General features: G+C 42.1%; 2 protein-coding genes across 2 annotated transcripts; one reads left to right on the plus strand and one right to left on the minus strand.

Moving 5' to 3' along the window:
• Positions 1–1,340: 1,340 nt before the first annotated feature.
• Positions 1,341–11,554, minus strand: LOC107300442 (RNA exonuclease 5-like; the record flags this gene model as incomplete). Its single annotated transcript, XM_029287001.1, has 9 exons — positions 11,451–11,554; positions 10,936–11,062; positions 9,018–9,105; positions 7,620–7,727; positions 6,491–6,579; positions 5,921–6,036; positions 4,768–4,906; positions 2,443–2,537; positions 1,341–1,443 (listed from the first exon to the last, which is right to left on the minus strand). Coding segments are annotated over exons 1-9 (957 nt in total), but the record flags the coding sequence as incomplete, so codon positions are not given.
• A 2,610-nt stretch (positions 11,555–14,164) lies between these two features.
• On the plus strand, positions 14,165–16,078 carry LOC107300444 (ERI1 exoribonuclease 2-like; the record flags this gene model as incomplete). The annotated part of the gene is made up of 5 exons (XM_015829769.1): positions 14,165–14,187; positions 14,594–14,664; positions 14,755–14,832; positions 15,329–15,456; positions 15,931–16,078. Coding segments are annotated over exons 1-5 (448 nt in total), but the record flags the coding sequence as incomplete, so codon positions are not given.
• Positions 16,079–16,383: the final 305 nt, after the last annotated feature.

Here is a 16,383-nt window from a genome sequence, read left to right on the forward strand (position 1 = left end):
GATCGATAGACTGTAAATTTTCTAAAAGGCTAAAAGACAAGAAGAAAAGACGAAGTTAAATACATTTGAACAGGTACAGATGTTCCTCGACTTAAGACAGTTTAGTGACCATTTGAAGTTACGATGACACTGGGAAAAAAACCCAAAAAACACCGCAAAAGACTTCCACCCGAACTTTCTCAAGCCAACAGGGCTTTTTTTAAAAAAAAAAAACAGAAAAAGAATTCTTTACCCTTTTGGGGTCCCGTCGTTTTGTTTCGCCTTGACCCCGGTTCCTGACTCTTCCATCTTCCTTTGCACTGACCATCTGGCTTCCAGATTCAGCTCTGCAACCTAGGGTGGGGAAAAAAAACACCTCCCTAATCTTACAAATTCTTCTCCGGCACGTTTTGCTTCCAATCAGTTCTTGAGATTGTTGGTTAAATGCCTTATTTCCCACTGAAGCCAAGCCTAAGTACCAATCACAGGACTTCCAGGGGCGTCTTCCTACTTATTTGCACCTGGAGCCATCCTGTCTCGCTGTAAGGGATGGAAAATGTGTCCATTCTTAGACACTTAGGATCCTCTCGCAACATCGTCCCAATCTTCATTCTCCAACCCACCCACCTTAAATTTAAGATCTCTGGACTTCAACTCCCAGAATTCCCTATGCTGGCTAGGGAATTCTGGGAACTGAAGTCCACATTTAGGATTTACGGGGGTTTAACCTGTGTTTACTTTCAGTTTCCAGCAAAAATCGAACCATTGGCCAAACTGGGTTCCTTCAACGGCCACAGCAAAACAGGTTGTAAGGTTGGGCGCCATCCATGATGACCCACTTAATGACACAAGTGTGTGACTGTCACAACATACAACCTTAATGGGCAAACTCCATCACTGTCGAATGTTGAGGACTTCCTATAAAGACTTACATATTGGGGAAGAGGTTACAATTGCAGGCAGAATGCAGTATTGCAGGTAAACTCTGCCCACGGCCTGGAGTTCGATCCTGCCCAGCTCAAGGTGGACTCAGCCTTCCCTAAGGTCGGTAAAATGAGGACCCAGATTGTTGGGGGCAACGTGCTGATTCTGTAAACCGCTTAGAGAGGGCTGTAAAAACACTACGAAGCGGTATATAAGTCTAAGTGCTATTGCTAAGTGCTATTAAGTGCTACTGCTATATGTCAGATCGCTTGCTAGTTCCCCCCTTTTAAAAACTCTGGGATTTTTTCCCCCTTGGCATCCATTATCTGCTCTTTGATCACAATTACAATTAGAGTGACTCGGCAAGGAGGGTACGGTGTAAAGATATGTTTATTCCTGTCCTTAAACAACAGTCTCAAAAGAGCCAAGATACCTACTTTCCTGGCTCCTCGTTCAATGAAATACTGGGCCAGCTCAAGGGCGCACTGGGCATCTTCGGTGGGATCGTGACCCAATTGGGCCTTGCTCTGAATTTCTTTCCTACAAGAAGGAACCGTGCATGTAGTACACCCATGAACATTTACATACTCTATTGGGTAGCAAAGAAGCAGGCGAATTTAGATAGAATATTTGGAGCTCAGGGCTGAACTGAGGGTCTTTGGTCTTTTTTTTTTGCGGACGTTTCATTACCCAACTAGATAATTTCATCAGTGCTAGAAGGGTTTGTTCTCTGTTTATATACAAGTGTCAGTGTTGGTGAGGTGTTCCTAGTGGATCCTTGATTCAGCTGTTGTTGACTGTCAGCTTGGTTGTCTGAGTTGGTGGCTTGATTGGGGTATTGTTTACTTCCTGACTATTGGTCTAGCGTTATTCTTGGGGTTAATCTCTGTTTGTCTGGATGTTGATTATTGGCCAGGAGGTGTTTGAGTCTCTTTGATTGCTTTCTGACTTTTTGATTGTCTGTTTTGAATGATATGTAGATGTTCTTTATCTCTATGCGCCTGCTGATGGCTGATTTATCTGAGTGTGTCTAAGAATCTTTTTAACTTTTGGGTCTAGAATACGCAGTTTCCCAGTTGAAACTATGGAAATTATAACACCGATGATATTACCTAGTTCGGTAGTGAAACATCCGCAAGAAAACCACCAAGCTCAGAGAGCACCAAGGACAGCGTAGTCCTCCTGCTCCTTCTTCACCCCTTTTGCTTCTCCTACGCCCCGCAAATCCCACTCCCTTTATAGCACTGATAGTGTTATCTAGTTTGATAATAAAACGTCTGCAAGAAAACAATCAAGTTCAGGGACCACCAAGGACTAATTTCAAACTGGGGAATTCTGGGAATTGAAGTTTACAGGTCTTAAAGTTGCCAAGGTTGGACACCCTTGCCTTAAGCAGGTATACTTGTAGGACTGACAAGTCTTTAATTATCTGTCAGCAACCCTCCCCTCCCCTTGGAAAGGGAGCAATTCAGAGATGTCCTAATTGAAAAGTGTCAGGAGACATGCCTGGAGGCAGGCACTCAACCCAAACCATCTTACCCTAGAACAGCAGCTGCTAAGAACTTCAGCTTGAACCTTCTGCCCCCTTTACGGGTGTAGAGAAGCGAAGTGTCTATAACTTTCGGATGAATCATCTGGAAATGTGGGAGGGAAAAAGGAAAGATATTTGAAAACAAGGTCTTTTAAACAAAACCCCCGACATTTTGACCAGCTACAGGGAGTCCTCGACTTATAACCATTCATTTAGTGACTGTTAACAACGGCACTGAAAAAAGGGACGTCAACCGGTCCTCGCATTTATGAAAACCCCAGTCCAGTCATGTGATCAAAATGTTTGGAGTTGATATGGGTGAGAAATGTGAAATTTACGCAGGCACAAAATCTACGCGAGAATTTTTATAAGATGCTTTACAGATGGCACATGGACCCTGCAACTATGTCTCGCATTTATGAGAACTATGAATCCAAGTGCTGGAGGTGTGGACAACAAGATGCAACTTTTTTTCACATGTGGTGGACTTGCAAGGTTATTAAGGCCTTCTGGATAAAATTATGGTGGAATTTACAGCAAGTTTTTAAAAGAAGAATTTTTTTTTTGCCTCAATTGTTTCTCCTAGGTATCACACATAATTTGGATGTAAAAGAAACGAACTTGATGTTGTATTGTTTAACTGCTGCCCGTTTGTTGATAGCTCAAAACTGGAAGAGTAAAGTTTTACCTACAATAGAGGACTGGAGAGTGAAGGTTTCGCATCTTGCTGAGATGGCAAAGATTTCAGCTTATTTGAAGGATCACTCAAATGNTGTAAAAGAAACGAACTTGATGTTGTATTGTTTAACTGCTGCCCGTTTGTTGATAGCTCAAAACTGGAAGAGTAAAGTTTTACCTACAATAGAGGACTGGAGAGTGAAGGTTTCGCATCTTGCTGAGATGGCAAAGATTTCAGCTTATTTGAAGGATCACTCAAATGAACAATTTTTATCAATATGGAGAAGATGGATTGTTTATATTCAAAATAAGTATAGAATGGTGGAATATAAGTTAGGTTTTTAGATAAAAAATTTTTTACATATATATATATTGCACCTACTTATGTAGAATTATATTTTGTGGAGTTAGGGATATTAATATAAGGTTACTTTTAGTTGAATAGTATCCTGGGATTAGGTTTGGGAAGTCCGGGTGGGGGGTGGGGGGGGTTTTCAATTGTGATGTACTTGTGATGTGTTTTTTTCTATGTTGAAAACAATAAAAAACTTTAAAAAAAAAAATGTTTGGAAACTGGCATGTGTTTATGGCGGTTACAGCATCCTGGGGTCACACGACTGCCATTTTTTGGACTTTCCCAGCTGGCTTCCGACAAGCAAAGCCATTGGGGGGAAGCAGGCTTTGCTTTAACGACCCACGTGATTCGCTTAACAACGGAAGGGATTCGCTTACCAAACATGGCAAAAAAAAAAAAAAAAAGGACATAAAATTGGGCACAACTCACTCACAACTGCCTTGCTCAGCCACAGAAATTCCAATCTCAATTGTGGTCGTATAGTGAGGACCCCCTGTACATAAAGCTTTCAAATCGGGATCTGGAATGTTTTGCTCTAGTCCAGGGGTAGGCAACCTTGGCTCTTTTATGACTGGTGGACTTCAAATCCCAGAATTCCTGAGCCAGCATGGCTCAGTTTGGAAACCTCTCTCTTTCCCCTCAGCATGGCTGGCTCAGGAATTCTGGGAGTTGAAGTCCACGAGTCCTAAAAGAGCCAAGGTTGCCTACCCCTGCTCTAGTCTATTTCTGTATCTTAGGCCAGGGGTCTCCAAACGAGTCATTATTATTATTATTATTAAGTCCACAAGTCTTTTTTTTAAATTAGTTTACAATATAAAAGACAAAAATACAAAAGAAAATAGTCGGAAAAATAGGGGAGGGAAAAGTGTAGGAAAAGGGGGGGGGAAAAGAAAGATACTCCCGACTCCCTTTTGGTGAAGTAGAATAAGGTGATAACATCAAACCTCAACTTTTTACTTTTACGTAACAGTATAAACTAGCTAGTTTCTAGAACAACAAAGCTATCTAAATGGTAAAACCCCAAATCAAAGTTTCGTTTTCCCCCCCACCTCGAGCACAAAGTCCAGAAGTGGTTTCCAAGGGCAAACAAAAGGAATTGTGTGGTTTTTTTTTCTTCTTCGATCAAAGCAGTCTATTAGCCTTCTCTGCTAACTCCATCAACTTTTGCAGCTGTTCCTTGTGGGAATCAACGTCCCCTTCCATTTTTGAAGTCCACAAGTCTTAAAAAGTTGCCCCATTTGGAGGCCGCTACCTTAGGCCAAGACCTGGTGGGCTGAGACTGTGGAATCGATATACTCACTTCTAGAGCTCGGAGATCAGCATCTAGGGAATGGCCCACCAAAATGGCGTCAGGAGGCAGCATATTCCTTAATCGGGCCTGGATTTCTGCGAGGGTGGTTTGCACCGGCTGAAGCAGCTTCTCTGTGATGCCGGAGTAGCTTCAAAACACAACAAAAACAACATTTCAGGGCCGTCTGAGATGACGCTTTCCAACGAGAGTCTTCCAACAAAGTAATAGATTCCAGCCCAGATAACAATACCTGTACAGGTAAGTCCTCAACTTACGAACACAGTTAAGCTCAACTCTAGAAAGAGTGCAGAGAAGAACAACAAAGATGATCAGGGGACTGGAGGCTAAAACATACAAGGAACGGCTGCTGGAATTGAGCAAGTCAAGTTTAATGAGGAGAAGGACGAGGGGGGACATGATAGCAGTGTTCCAATATCTCAGGGGCTACCCCCAAAGAAGAGGGAGTCAAGCTAGTCTCCAAAGCGCCTGAGGGCAGGACAAGATGCAATGGATGGAAACTAACCAAGGAGAGAAGCAACCTAGAACTAAGGAGAAATTTCCTGACAGTTAGAACAATTAACCAGTGGAGCAACCTGCCTCCAGAAGCGGTGAATGGTCCAACACTGGAAGTTTTTAAGAGACTGGACAACCATTTGTCTGAAATGGTATAGGGTTTCCTGTCTAAGCAGGGGGTTGGACTAGATGACCTCCAAGGTCCCCTCCAACATGATGATGATGATGATGATGATGATCACACAGTCCGCCAGATGTTCAGACTGGATTTGGCATTTTGTCTACCTATTGAGTCCTTACCAAGGACCTGGGATAGGCAAATGTGGATGTTTGATGGTATTACAGATATCGTCGCAGGATGGAGGCGGTTCCTAGTAAGACCTCTCTGCCCTCTGGGAATCCAGATTACATACCCACATACCATGGTCCCAATCACACACCTCTCCTGCGTAAACACAGCCAGGGTGTAAAAAAAAGTTTAAAACAAACAGACATGCACACACCTTATCTAAATATGTGGCTTGGCCTTCAAAAAGAAGCTGTATCCAATTGAGGAACATTCATTTTAAGCAACTACCGTGCCAAAAACCTTCAAAATCCTGGATAACGTCCAACTTTTACAACAGTTTTATAGCTTTAAGCAACATACCAGGTAAGATAATTCCTTATTGGCCATTCGGGTTTGACCAGCTCATTCATAAGGCACCGTCCGCTAGCATCCACCACTGCAATCCGGGTGAGTTTTGACCCCTTATCGGTGAGACACTGGTCAAAATGAAAAAGGGTGAAAAAAGGCTAATGATTCTTGGTGGTCCTTTCCTCCCTCCAATGAGACGCTGAACTGATGGATTCTTTTACGGAAGGATAACACCTCTCAAATGTCATCCTTTCCAGTGGTGGGATTCAAATAGGTGAACAACCAGTTCTCTGCGTGGATGCCACTTTCGGAAGTCCATTCTGGGCCTGGGCAACAAAAAATTAGCTACCGGTTCTGCCAAAGTGATGCGAACCGGTTGAATCCTACCACTGATCCTTTCCCTTCCTGGCTGGAAATGAAGTTGGGGAGCTTTGCATGCACTCAGTCACAAATTAGAGCTGTCCCCCGAATCAAGAACTGAAAACTTCAAGGTACATTTTTATAAGTAAGAAATCCTTTCTTATTTGCTGAGATCCAGCCCTTTGCAAGGGGAAGGAGAGTAACGCAACACAAAATAAATACCATTTCGCAGTCCAATCCAAAGAGGGGGCTGCTATCTGTAACCGGGCCGTTGCAGTGAGTCTGGACAAAATGGCTGCAGTCAGCACACCCTGGAGAAGCAATGAACAACCGTCACATTTGCAAAAGGGCTAGCCAGCACAGTGCAGCCTATGGATCCTAGACATGGATTATTATTATTATGGTTTGTTGCACAGTCAGCCAGATGTTTAGACTAAATTTGGCATTTTTGTCTACCCACTGAGTCCTTCCCAAGGATCTGGGAGAGACAGATGTGGTTGTTTGGTGGTGTTAAAAGTATTGTTGCAGGATGCAAGCTGTTCCAAGTAAACCAAACCTTTTGCAATTGATTGTTGGTAAATTTGCCAATGCCGATGGTGTTCAAGTGTTTGTAACAACAACAACAATAATAATAATAGCTCTCCCTGGGGCTACTCTATGTGACTCATAACCATAAAAATGAAGAAATAAAGGATGGCAGAAACTGTTGTGCCAATCATGGACTAGAGGGGAAAAAACCCAGCTTAGAACTATCATTCTGTTATCATTTTGGAAGGAACAGACAATCAAATGAATAATTTTATTTATCTAAATACCCCTAAAATTCTCATTCTCATGACCTTTAACTGGGCGAAACAATGCATCCTAGGACAACAGCTTTTGATCCAAGGTACCTCAAATGGGCTAACTTACAGAATGCATCCAAAATTTGGGATTCATGACCCTCAAGAGAATTAAAATTTGGAGAATGTGGCGGCGGCTGCTGCTGTGCTAAAAGCAACTTTCAGTTTCAACGTTCTGTGACAGTTTCCCAGTCACTCTTGCAATCCCTCATTCCCTCCCCCACTCAGCAGCAGTCATTTATCTGCCTGCAGGGGAGGGGAGGACAGGGAAGAGAAGGGAAGATTTCCAGATTCCCACAAGAAGACTCAATAGGGAAGCCAGTGGGAAGTCAGAAATAACTTCTATTTCCACTGCTTTTTTTGCCCACCTGTGGTCATTGTTTCCCCATTTAGGCAAGGCCAAATTTCTGAAAGAGCAGGTAGTCTAGTTCTAACTACTAAGGTTATGATGTGTCCCTCTTCTGGACATCCAGAAATTGATCATATATGTGGATTCTAAGACAGCTTACCTTTTATAGGGTAATCATGGAGTAGCATCTCCTCGCCAGTTAAAATATAACTTGAGAGACTACAGCCCTTTTCGGCGTATTTCTGAATTATGGGATCCTCATCCATCTCTGAAACCAATGACACATTTGCTCTAAATAGCCATATTAGCATTTTTGCCCCTTTTCTGTCAGCAGTCTCTTCAATGTATGTATTTTGAGAAGAAAAAAGGGGGTTTTTTTACATGTCATTTGGTTTATTTTACGGGTTACTGCTGCTTATCCACCAATTCAATGGTTACAGGGCAGTGGCCAGTATAATCAAAGTAAAATTAAGGTATCATAAAATATCTACAATGCCCCTTTCGATACATTAAAAAAATAACCGTAAAATAAAATCAAGCTGCAAGAAGACCAGCAATAATAATAAAAAAACAACACATTTTCATTCTTCACATATGCCAATTTGTTGTTTAACTACATTCTGCCTGAGACAGTATTTCCCATTTATTCTCTGCTTGGAAACCAAGCACTTTAGAAATAAGGGAATTTTTAAATGAATCCGTTTCAAGCAGCCCAATTTCATAAAGGGGCACAATTTGGCTGTTGTTGTTGTTGTTTTAAAAAAAGTCACCCATGATTTATACAAGGCCAAATCATTTGCACAAAGATACAGGTTATAGACCAGGGGTAGGCAACCTTGGCTCTTTTATGACTCGTGGACTTCAACTCCCAGAATTCCTGAACCAGCCATGCTGAGGGGAAAGGGAGAAGTTTCCAAGCTGAGCCATGCTGGCTCAGGAATTCTGGGAGTTGAAGTCCACGAGTCATGAAGGGGCCATAGTTCCCCCATGCTGGCTCAGGAATTCTGGGAGTTGAAGTCCACAAGTCATGAAGGGGCCATAGTTCCCCCATGCTGGCTCAGGAATTCTGGGAGTTGAAGTCCACAAGTCATGAAGGGGCCATAGTTCCCCCATGCTGGCTCAGGAATTCTGGGAGTTGAAGTCCACGAGTCATAAAAGAGCCAGGTTTGCCTACCCCTGTAATATAGACTATACAAGTAGTCCTCCATTTACAATCATTTGCTTAGTGGCTGTCTGAAGCTACAATGGTGCCATACAAACTCCAGTTCTCATATTTATGACCAATTCTCACATTTACAATGGTGGTGTTCCCTTAATGACCAGGATGGTTTGTTTAGCCACTGTTGTAATCATGTCGTAAAACAGGGTCAGACTTAACTTATGACCATTGAGTCCAACCCAACTTATGACCGCAATGGCTTTGGGTTGAAATTTCAATCGCGATTGTGGTCGTTAAGTCGAGGATTACCTGTAGGCATTGCACACCAGATGTATCCACCTGGACTTTCAGGAAATCACAAAGGTATGGATGAAATATGTTATATTAATATATTAATACCTTCCCTGCTGAGCTGTTGACAGTTGTTTGTGCCCGATCCACCAGGTTTTTCGATAAAGTCACCAGAAAGGGCAGGCAGACAGAAACGCTGATCAAAGACATAGAACAGAGGCAAAAAGGAAGACAGTGACATAACACCACATTCCTTTCCATATATTCTGTCAGAGGAAGGGGGCATTTAGAATTTTCTGATGAAAGTTGCCTCGGCTGTCCTATATCAAGGACTACCTATACAAATACACCTAATCAGCCATGACATGGCCTTGAAACAAACAAACAAACAAAAAGGCATTTGTTTTTAAGAATAATTCCAGGGAAAAGAAGTGGCTTCTTCAATAATTTCATAAATACAAATTTAAGACTTAAGAAGCACAGGGTGTAATTAAATGTTCAGAAGGGCCCCAGACACTTTCTGGCTAAATGTTCTGAGGAATTATTTTCCTTTCCCTTTAACAACCCAGTGATTGATGCTGCCTTCGCTATTGTTTTTAGAGTTTCAGTTCCTCCTCAAGCGCCTTGCAAACACAATTTATGACCACGAAGCAGCTCCGATGATATCTCCTAGCTGTGCTCATGTGTTTTTGTGTGTGTGTGTGAGAGAAGGGGGAGCAGACTTTTTAATCACACGCCAATAAGCTCAAAAAATTCATTTGCAAAAGCCTGGGCTTTGTGGTCAAAACAACAGTGGCTTTTTTTTCCCCCCCTAACCTTCTCAAACTGTGGGCTGGTTTGTTTAAAAAGGGGGGGAAGGTCCGGGAGAGACAGATAACCCTTTCTGGGGAAAATTCCCAAGAAAAACAAGTTTCTTTTGTGTCAACCCAGCCGTCGTATTAATGACCTCGACTTCCAGGCAGCAGCCAGAGGAAAAAGGAAAAAAAAAGAGGAAAAAAATTGAAAGATCGTTCTTGAGAAGAATTGGAGGCTGAACTTGTTCCTGGAAAGTCTTGAATACCCTCTAAATTAGAGCCATATGTTTCCTTGTGGCTCCAAAACTGTTTCCCCCCCCAATCACTCCGTCAGCCTCCCTGGTTCGAAGTATCCTGTTACAGCAGAGAATTGCAAGGGCAGGCAAAAAAGAAAAAAGAAAGAAAAAAAAAATCAATAATGGCATTGGGAAAAGTTGCAGTTACTTCTGTTCTGCTGAAAGAAACGGTGATTTCAGGAGATTTTTGCCTGCCTTGGTAAAGCACACCACCCTGGTAAATAAACTATTAGATTTTAATTTTAATTAAGGCACCAGGCTACAAGCCAGGAGATGGTGACTTCTACTCCTGCCTTAGGCATGAAAGCTGATTGGGTGACTTTGGGTCAATCACCAGGAGATGGTGAGTTCTAGTCCTGCCTTAAGCATGAAAGCCAGCTGGGTGACTTTGAGCCAATCATTGGGAGCCAGTGAGTTCTAGTCCTGCCTTAGACATGAAAGCCAGATGGGTGACTTTGGGCCAATCACCAGGAGACGGTGAGTTCTAGTCCTGCCTTAAGCATGAAAGCCAGCTGGGTGACTTTGAGCCAATCACTGGGAGCCAGTGAGTTCTAGTCCTGCCTTAGACATGAAAGCCAGATGGGTGACTTTGGGCCAATCATCAGGAGACGGTGAGTTCTAATCCTGCCTTAAGTATGAAAGCCAGCTGGATGACTTTGGCCCAGACACTTTGTGTCAACCCAATCCACCTCACAGGGTTGTTGTTATGGGGAAAATAGGAAGAGGAAGGAGTTTTATATATGGTATAGGGGGTTTCCTGCCTGAGTAGGGGGTTGGAATTGGACTTTTCCCTTGTTATGCTCCTGTTCGGTTCTACTGTGAGTTATTTTAGACCCAAGGTCAGGCTCATTGGTCTACGAGGTCTCCATGCTGCCATATAATACACAATTTCCTAGACTAGCCATCTCACCAAATGGATAAAGTTCAATGACTTACGTGTTTGAAGGTCTTTCGGAGATGTTTGAACTGCAGGTAGTATCGGTAGAAATGGAGCTGATCCACGTGATGCAAAATTATCACTACGACACCAGCCAGCTGCCTTCGGTGGTGGATACGACACCAACTGTACCACAAGGGGCCACAATTACCTCTTATGTTCCTTTAACCAGCCAAGCCCGCGCAAATCTATTTCTCAGTTATTATTCTAAACATTTAGGAAACAGAAACCCTGGCTCTCCAGTGAATGATCTAGCAAGTGGTATGGCAGGTGTTGGTCTCATAGAACAGGGCTCTCCCAACTTGGCAACTTTAAGACTTGTGGACTTCAACTCCCAGAATTCCTCAGCCAAGCAAGCTAGGGGAGGAATTCTGGGAGCTGAAGTCCACAAGTCATAAAAGGGCCAAGTTTGAAGACCCCTGCACTAAATGAACTGTTTTAAGTCAGGACTACCTGTACTGTTTGAACACCTAAGATGGACAGATACCTTGCATAAGGTTAAAAGCACATTTACCTGGGCTGAGTGACATTGTGATGTTTTCCCTCTGTGGCATACTTCAGTAATTCACCCAGTTGCTCATAGCTGATTTGGCTTTCTCCAAACATTTGAGCAGAGAAACGGGGTGGGTTCACCTTGGAAACCAAGAGAATTGATTCAGGAGTGTTACCATTCCCAAAGAAAATATCAGGAGACAAGGCCCCATTCCCACAAATAACATCCAGAAAGGACAATTCATTTCTTGCAAAAGGATGCCACAAAAACACACACACAGAGGCAAAGGGGAAACACAGTTAATAGACCGAACTTGTTAGATATGCATTAACTTCACAAAGCTTGGACATCATTTACATAAACACAATAAATGCCAAATAACTTTAGTCCCAGAGGTAATTTTATAAAAACAGTCCTCCCACATTGACAAATTCAGCTATGGACAAAATGCAAGCAGCTTCTAAAAAGTTCCTGGAGCTTTTGCAGTATTCAAATTATTAAACTTCTGTCTAATTCTGGATATGAAACTTGGGGGGAAAAAAAGGCAAAGCTGAAAAAGATGTAAGAACAGCCAACTGGAATAATACATCATTCTAATTATAACTTTTATGATTCATAGATATAAACAACGAAGTGCAGCATTAAAAATATAACACAGACTGAAACCCCCTACACTACAGCAAACCTCTCAGAAGGACTAATGATACAAAAACTTTAAAAGGCACAAACTAAAGCAAAGCCAGAAAAACATTTGGAAACTCCACCCAATATTTAAATTGATAAAAAAACAATAATGTGGGGAATGGTAAACTAAAACATGCAATCCTCTGGAATAATATATCCATAAACAAATCTTACTTCACCGGAAAGTTTAATGTTCTGATGAGCTGGGCAAATGTCATTTCTCTCAGTCTTCCTCTTTTTTTTAGCCTTCCGGTTCTCTCCTCCAGTTTCCCCATCTTCACAATACCTTTTCTTTACAACTTCACTAGTTTGTGCGATCATTTTATTTTATAAATCTCTCTTCAGGTGGAATTTATCTGTTAAACAAAAACAGTACAGAAAATAATTTAAAAAAGTAATAAACTAATGAAAAAACATCTGTTATAATAATAATAATAATAATAATAATAATAATAATAATAATAATAATAAAGTTGGAAGGGACCTTGGAGGTCATCTAGTCCAACCCCCTGCTCAGGCAGGAAACCCTATACCATTTCGGACAAATGGCTGTCCAGTTTCTTCTTAAAAACCTCCAGTGTTGGAGCATTCACCACCTCTGGAGGCAGGTTGTTCCACTGGTTAATTGTTCTAACTGTCAGGAAATTTCTCCTTAGTTCTAGGTTGCTTCTCTCTTTGGTCAGTTTCCATCCGTTGCTTCTTGTTCTGCTTTTAGGCGCTTTGGAGAATAGCTTGACTCCCTCTTCTTTGTGGCAGCCCCTGAGATATTGGAACACTGCTATCATGTCCCCCCTCATCCTTCTCTTCGTTAAACTAGACATACCCAATTCCAGCAGCCTTTCCTTATATGTTTTAGCCTCCAGTCCCCTAATCATCTTTGTTGCTCTTCTCTGTACTCTTTCCAGAGTCTGTCTACCATCTATTTATATCTATTTATCTCCATCCATCCATATCTATATATCCATCGATGTCTAGTCTAGTCCAATCTAATCCAATCTAATTTTATAGAGATGCAAATAAGATTTTTTCCCTCCATACAGTAATAAGACTCTCTGTTCGAAGGTAATATGTAAGTAATATGAATCATATAATGTAAATAATCCAATTAATGAGAACAGCAAATGAAAGTAGTAGCAGAGGCAGCTACATTACTTAGTGCTTTGAACTATTCTACAAACATGGATTGCAACTATGTTTTCCAAACTTGGCAACTTTAAAGTGAACTCCCAGAATTCCCCTGCCTCCATGCTCACAGTGAATTCTGGGAGTTGAAGTCCACACACCTTAAAGTGGCTAATATCGCATTGAAATGACAACTTGCATAATGTAATTAAGGCCATGATCATAATATAAAATAAACAGCAGCTCTCAGCACCCTTTTTGCACCCAGCCTCGCCTGCGGGACAGCAGCTCCCATAATCCCCAACCAGGTGGAGATCAGCAAGTTCCCCTTGATTTTAAATCTGGCTGGGGGGGGGGGGTATGGGGAGAGTGGTCCAGCAGTGTAAAAGCAGCAGGTTTAAAGCTGGAGCAAGCTGCTCTAAAGCAGCGCGTGGTTCCAGCCGTGCAATTCTCAAGGGCTGGCAACCACGTGCGAGCCTGCAAACACGTGTAAGGGAGAATTGCAATCTATCTTCTCTCGCCTGCAAGCAACTGCCTCCCAACAATTAACCTGGGATCGCCTTTCCTTGCTAACACCCACTCCCCATTAAAAAAAATGGGGGACAAGGGGGAAAAAATGAAGTTAGTGAGAAGCCTGACCTGGATCTCTGCACCCCATTCCCAGGGAAGCCCTTCTTGCAATCGAGGAGAATCCTTGCTCGGCAATCGTCTGCTCGGGCCTGAGCCGCCGCCAGCCTCGCCCCTCGCATAGCTGCCGACGCTTTAGAGGAGGAAGCAAGAGAGCGAATGGAAGGCGGCAGACCTTCTTAGTCGATGGGCCGAAAGCATCGAGGGGAGGAGGCGGGGCCTGCACCGCGGCGGGCTGTTTGAAATGGCGGCCGCCGACTAGAGCGAGCCGGGTGGGACCGGGGCGCGGGGCGGCGGTTGCCATGGCGACGAGGCAGCTGGCCAGGTAAGGGGCCCAGGTGGCGTCGACCTTTCGGTTGGTTGGGGCTGCAACCCCCGTTTGGACCAAGCTGTAGAGCAGGGGTCTCCAAACTTTGCAACTTTAAGCTTTCTAGACTTCAACTCCCAGAATTCCCCAGCCAGCATGAACCCTAAGTCATTAAAATACAGGAGCTTTACATTCAGGGGTGTCCAACCTTGCCCATTTTAAGACTTGTGGACTTCAACTCCCAGAATTCCCCAGCCAGCATAGGTACTGGGGAATTCTGGGAGTTGAAGTCCACAGGTCTTAAAGTTGCCAAAGGGGAAAAAACCCAACAGGAATGGCCTTGAATTACATCCTAATGGGACCTTTGCTTTAACCCTGTAAAATTTGCAATGATGGATTTTTGTCTCTTTCTTTTGTTTGATAGGCAGCTGGGCATTATTCGAAGTGTTTCTAAACCCTCTCCTGGTGGCCAAAGTCACAACCAACGCAAGCTGCGTGAGTATGCCACTAACTTCACAAAGTCAGTGTTATTATTTGCAGGTTATGACAATGAGATAATATATGATTTTCCCCCCAATATTGCAGGGCAACTGTTTGACTACTTAATAATTATTGATTTTGAGTCCACCTGCTGGAAGGATGGCCGAAGATGTCAAGAAATAAGTAAGTCAAGCCTTAATAATTTTAACAGTTGCTTCCGTATGAAGGGGGGGGGCAAAGAGAAGGCTTGAACATAGTTCACGCAAATGCAGTTAGTCTTTGACACACAACCTTCATTTAGTGATGGTTTGAAGTTACAATGGCACTGTTAGAAAAGCATTGTTAGAGACCCCCCCACACACCCCTTCACGGTCTGTTTCTGTTGTTCCCCTCTGCTGTAAATTCTTTGATAAGGTGCTGCTAAAAACCTGCTGAAATGTTCGGCCCAGCTTTGAATCCGGTATAAGCACAATAGTTTGAATTTTTATTCCTCTTAAGAAGAATGCAATGTGCTTCAAATTCATTCTTTACATCTTTGCTATCTGAATGATAGCTCTGTGATTTAAACTAAGGTTAGATGGAGATTGTATTATTAGCCTGATCAACTTCATGGCTTACTGTTTACATAGTGCTAGAACTAATATAATCTTTTATTTGTTTTTTTGTTTTTTTGACATAGTTGAATTTCCAGCAGTTCTCTTAAACACCTCAAATGGAGAAATTGAGACTGAATTTCATATGTACATCCAGCCCCAGGAACATCCAACTCTCTCTGAATTTTGTATTGAGCTAACTGGAATAAAACAGGTATAATTTCAGTAGATTGCAGTCAAGAGTTATTAGTTACATTTTGTTTTAAAGCATTTTACTTAACTTTTGATGAATGTTCTTAAAGGAATTTGCTTGCTGGCTTGAACATATTTCTTTTATCATCACAATATGACTTTCCTTTGATGCTCCAAGGCTCTAGCAATCACTGAAAAAGTTTTCATTTCTATTGAATCCTTTTAAAATTGCTGATTTAAATTCTTCTCTGTTTTCAGCTGTTCATTTCTATTCATTAAAGCGTGCAGTCTTGGAAATCAAATTAAAATGGATATATATTGGTTGTTTTCACCATTTTGTGTATTAGAGGATTTTTAATTTTTTTTGGTTCTTATACAATGCTGGTAGAATTTGACTTCATGGTCCAATCAGGAATATCAATATCAGTGTCGATAAAATCATATCTAAATCTAGATTCTGAATGTTATCAACAAGATCTTTTTTCTTTCAATTAAGAATCAAGTTGATGAAGGAGTTCCTCTGCATATAAGCCTATCCCAATTTTCCAAGTGGATTCAGAAAATCCAGAAGGAGAAAAACATTGTTTTTGGTTCGACTTGTGCTGCCCCCGAAGAAAAATTATGTGCCTTTGTTACGTGGTCAGGTAATTCATAACGTTTATCAACATTATCTACGATAAAGTTTGCTCGTTTTTCATTGCTGGGCTTGCTGAAGATTTAAAACTGTGGTTTCCCTGATAATAAAATGGAAAAATGGCTATTTTGTTATGCTTTTTGATTTCTGACTCCCTGTAGCACTCTGGACTATTCAAATAATAACCAGGTCTGTCTTCTGCTTAGGTTTTTGAGACCACCCATTGTCAGCTATTTTTCTACCCTGTCACATGGTGCTCGTGAAAATCCTGCTGGATTCCCCCTGGCTCGTGTACCCTCTTTGCTGTATATTTTC

The sequence above is a fragment of the Protobothrops mucrosquamatus genome, unplaced genomic scaffold (genome assembly GCF_001527695.2).
Source record: "Protobothrops mucrosquamatus isolate PMUCROS unplaced genomic scaffold, P.Mucros_1.0 scaffold7101, whole genome shotgun sequence".
NCBI lineage: Eukaryota > Metazoa > Chordata > Lepidosauria > Squamata > Viperidae > Protobothrops > Protobothrops mucrosquamatus.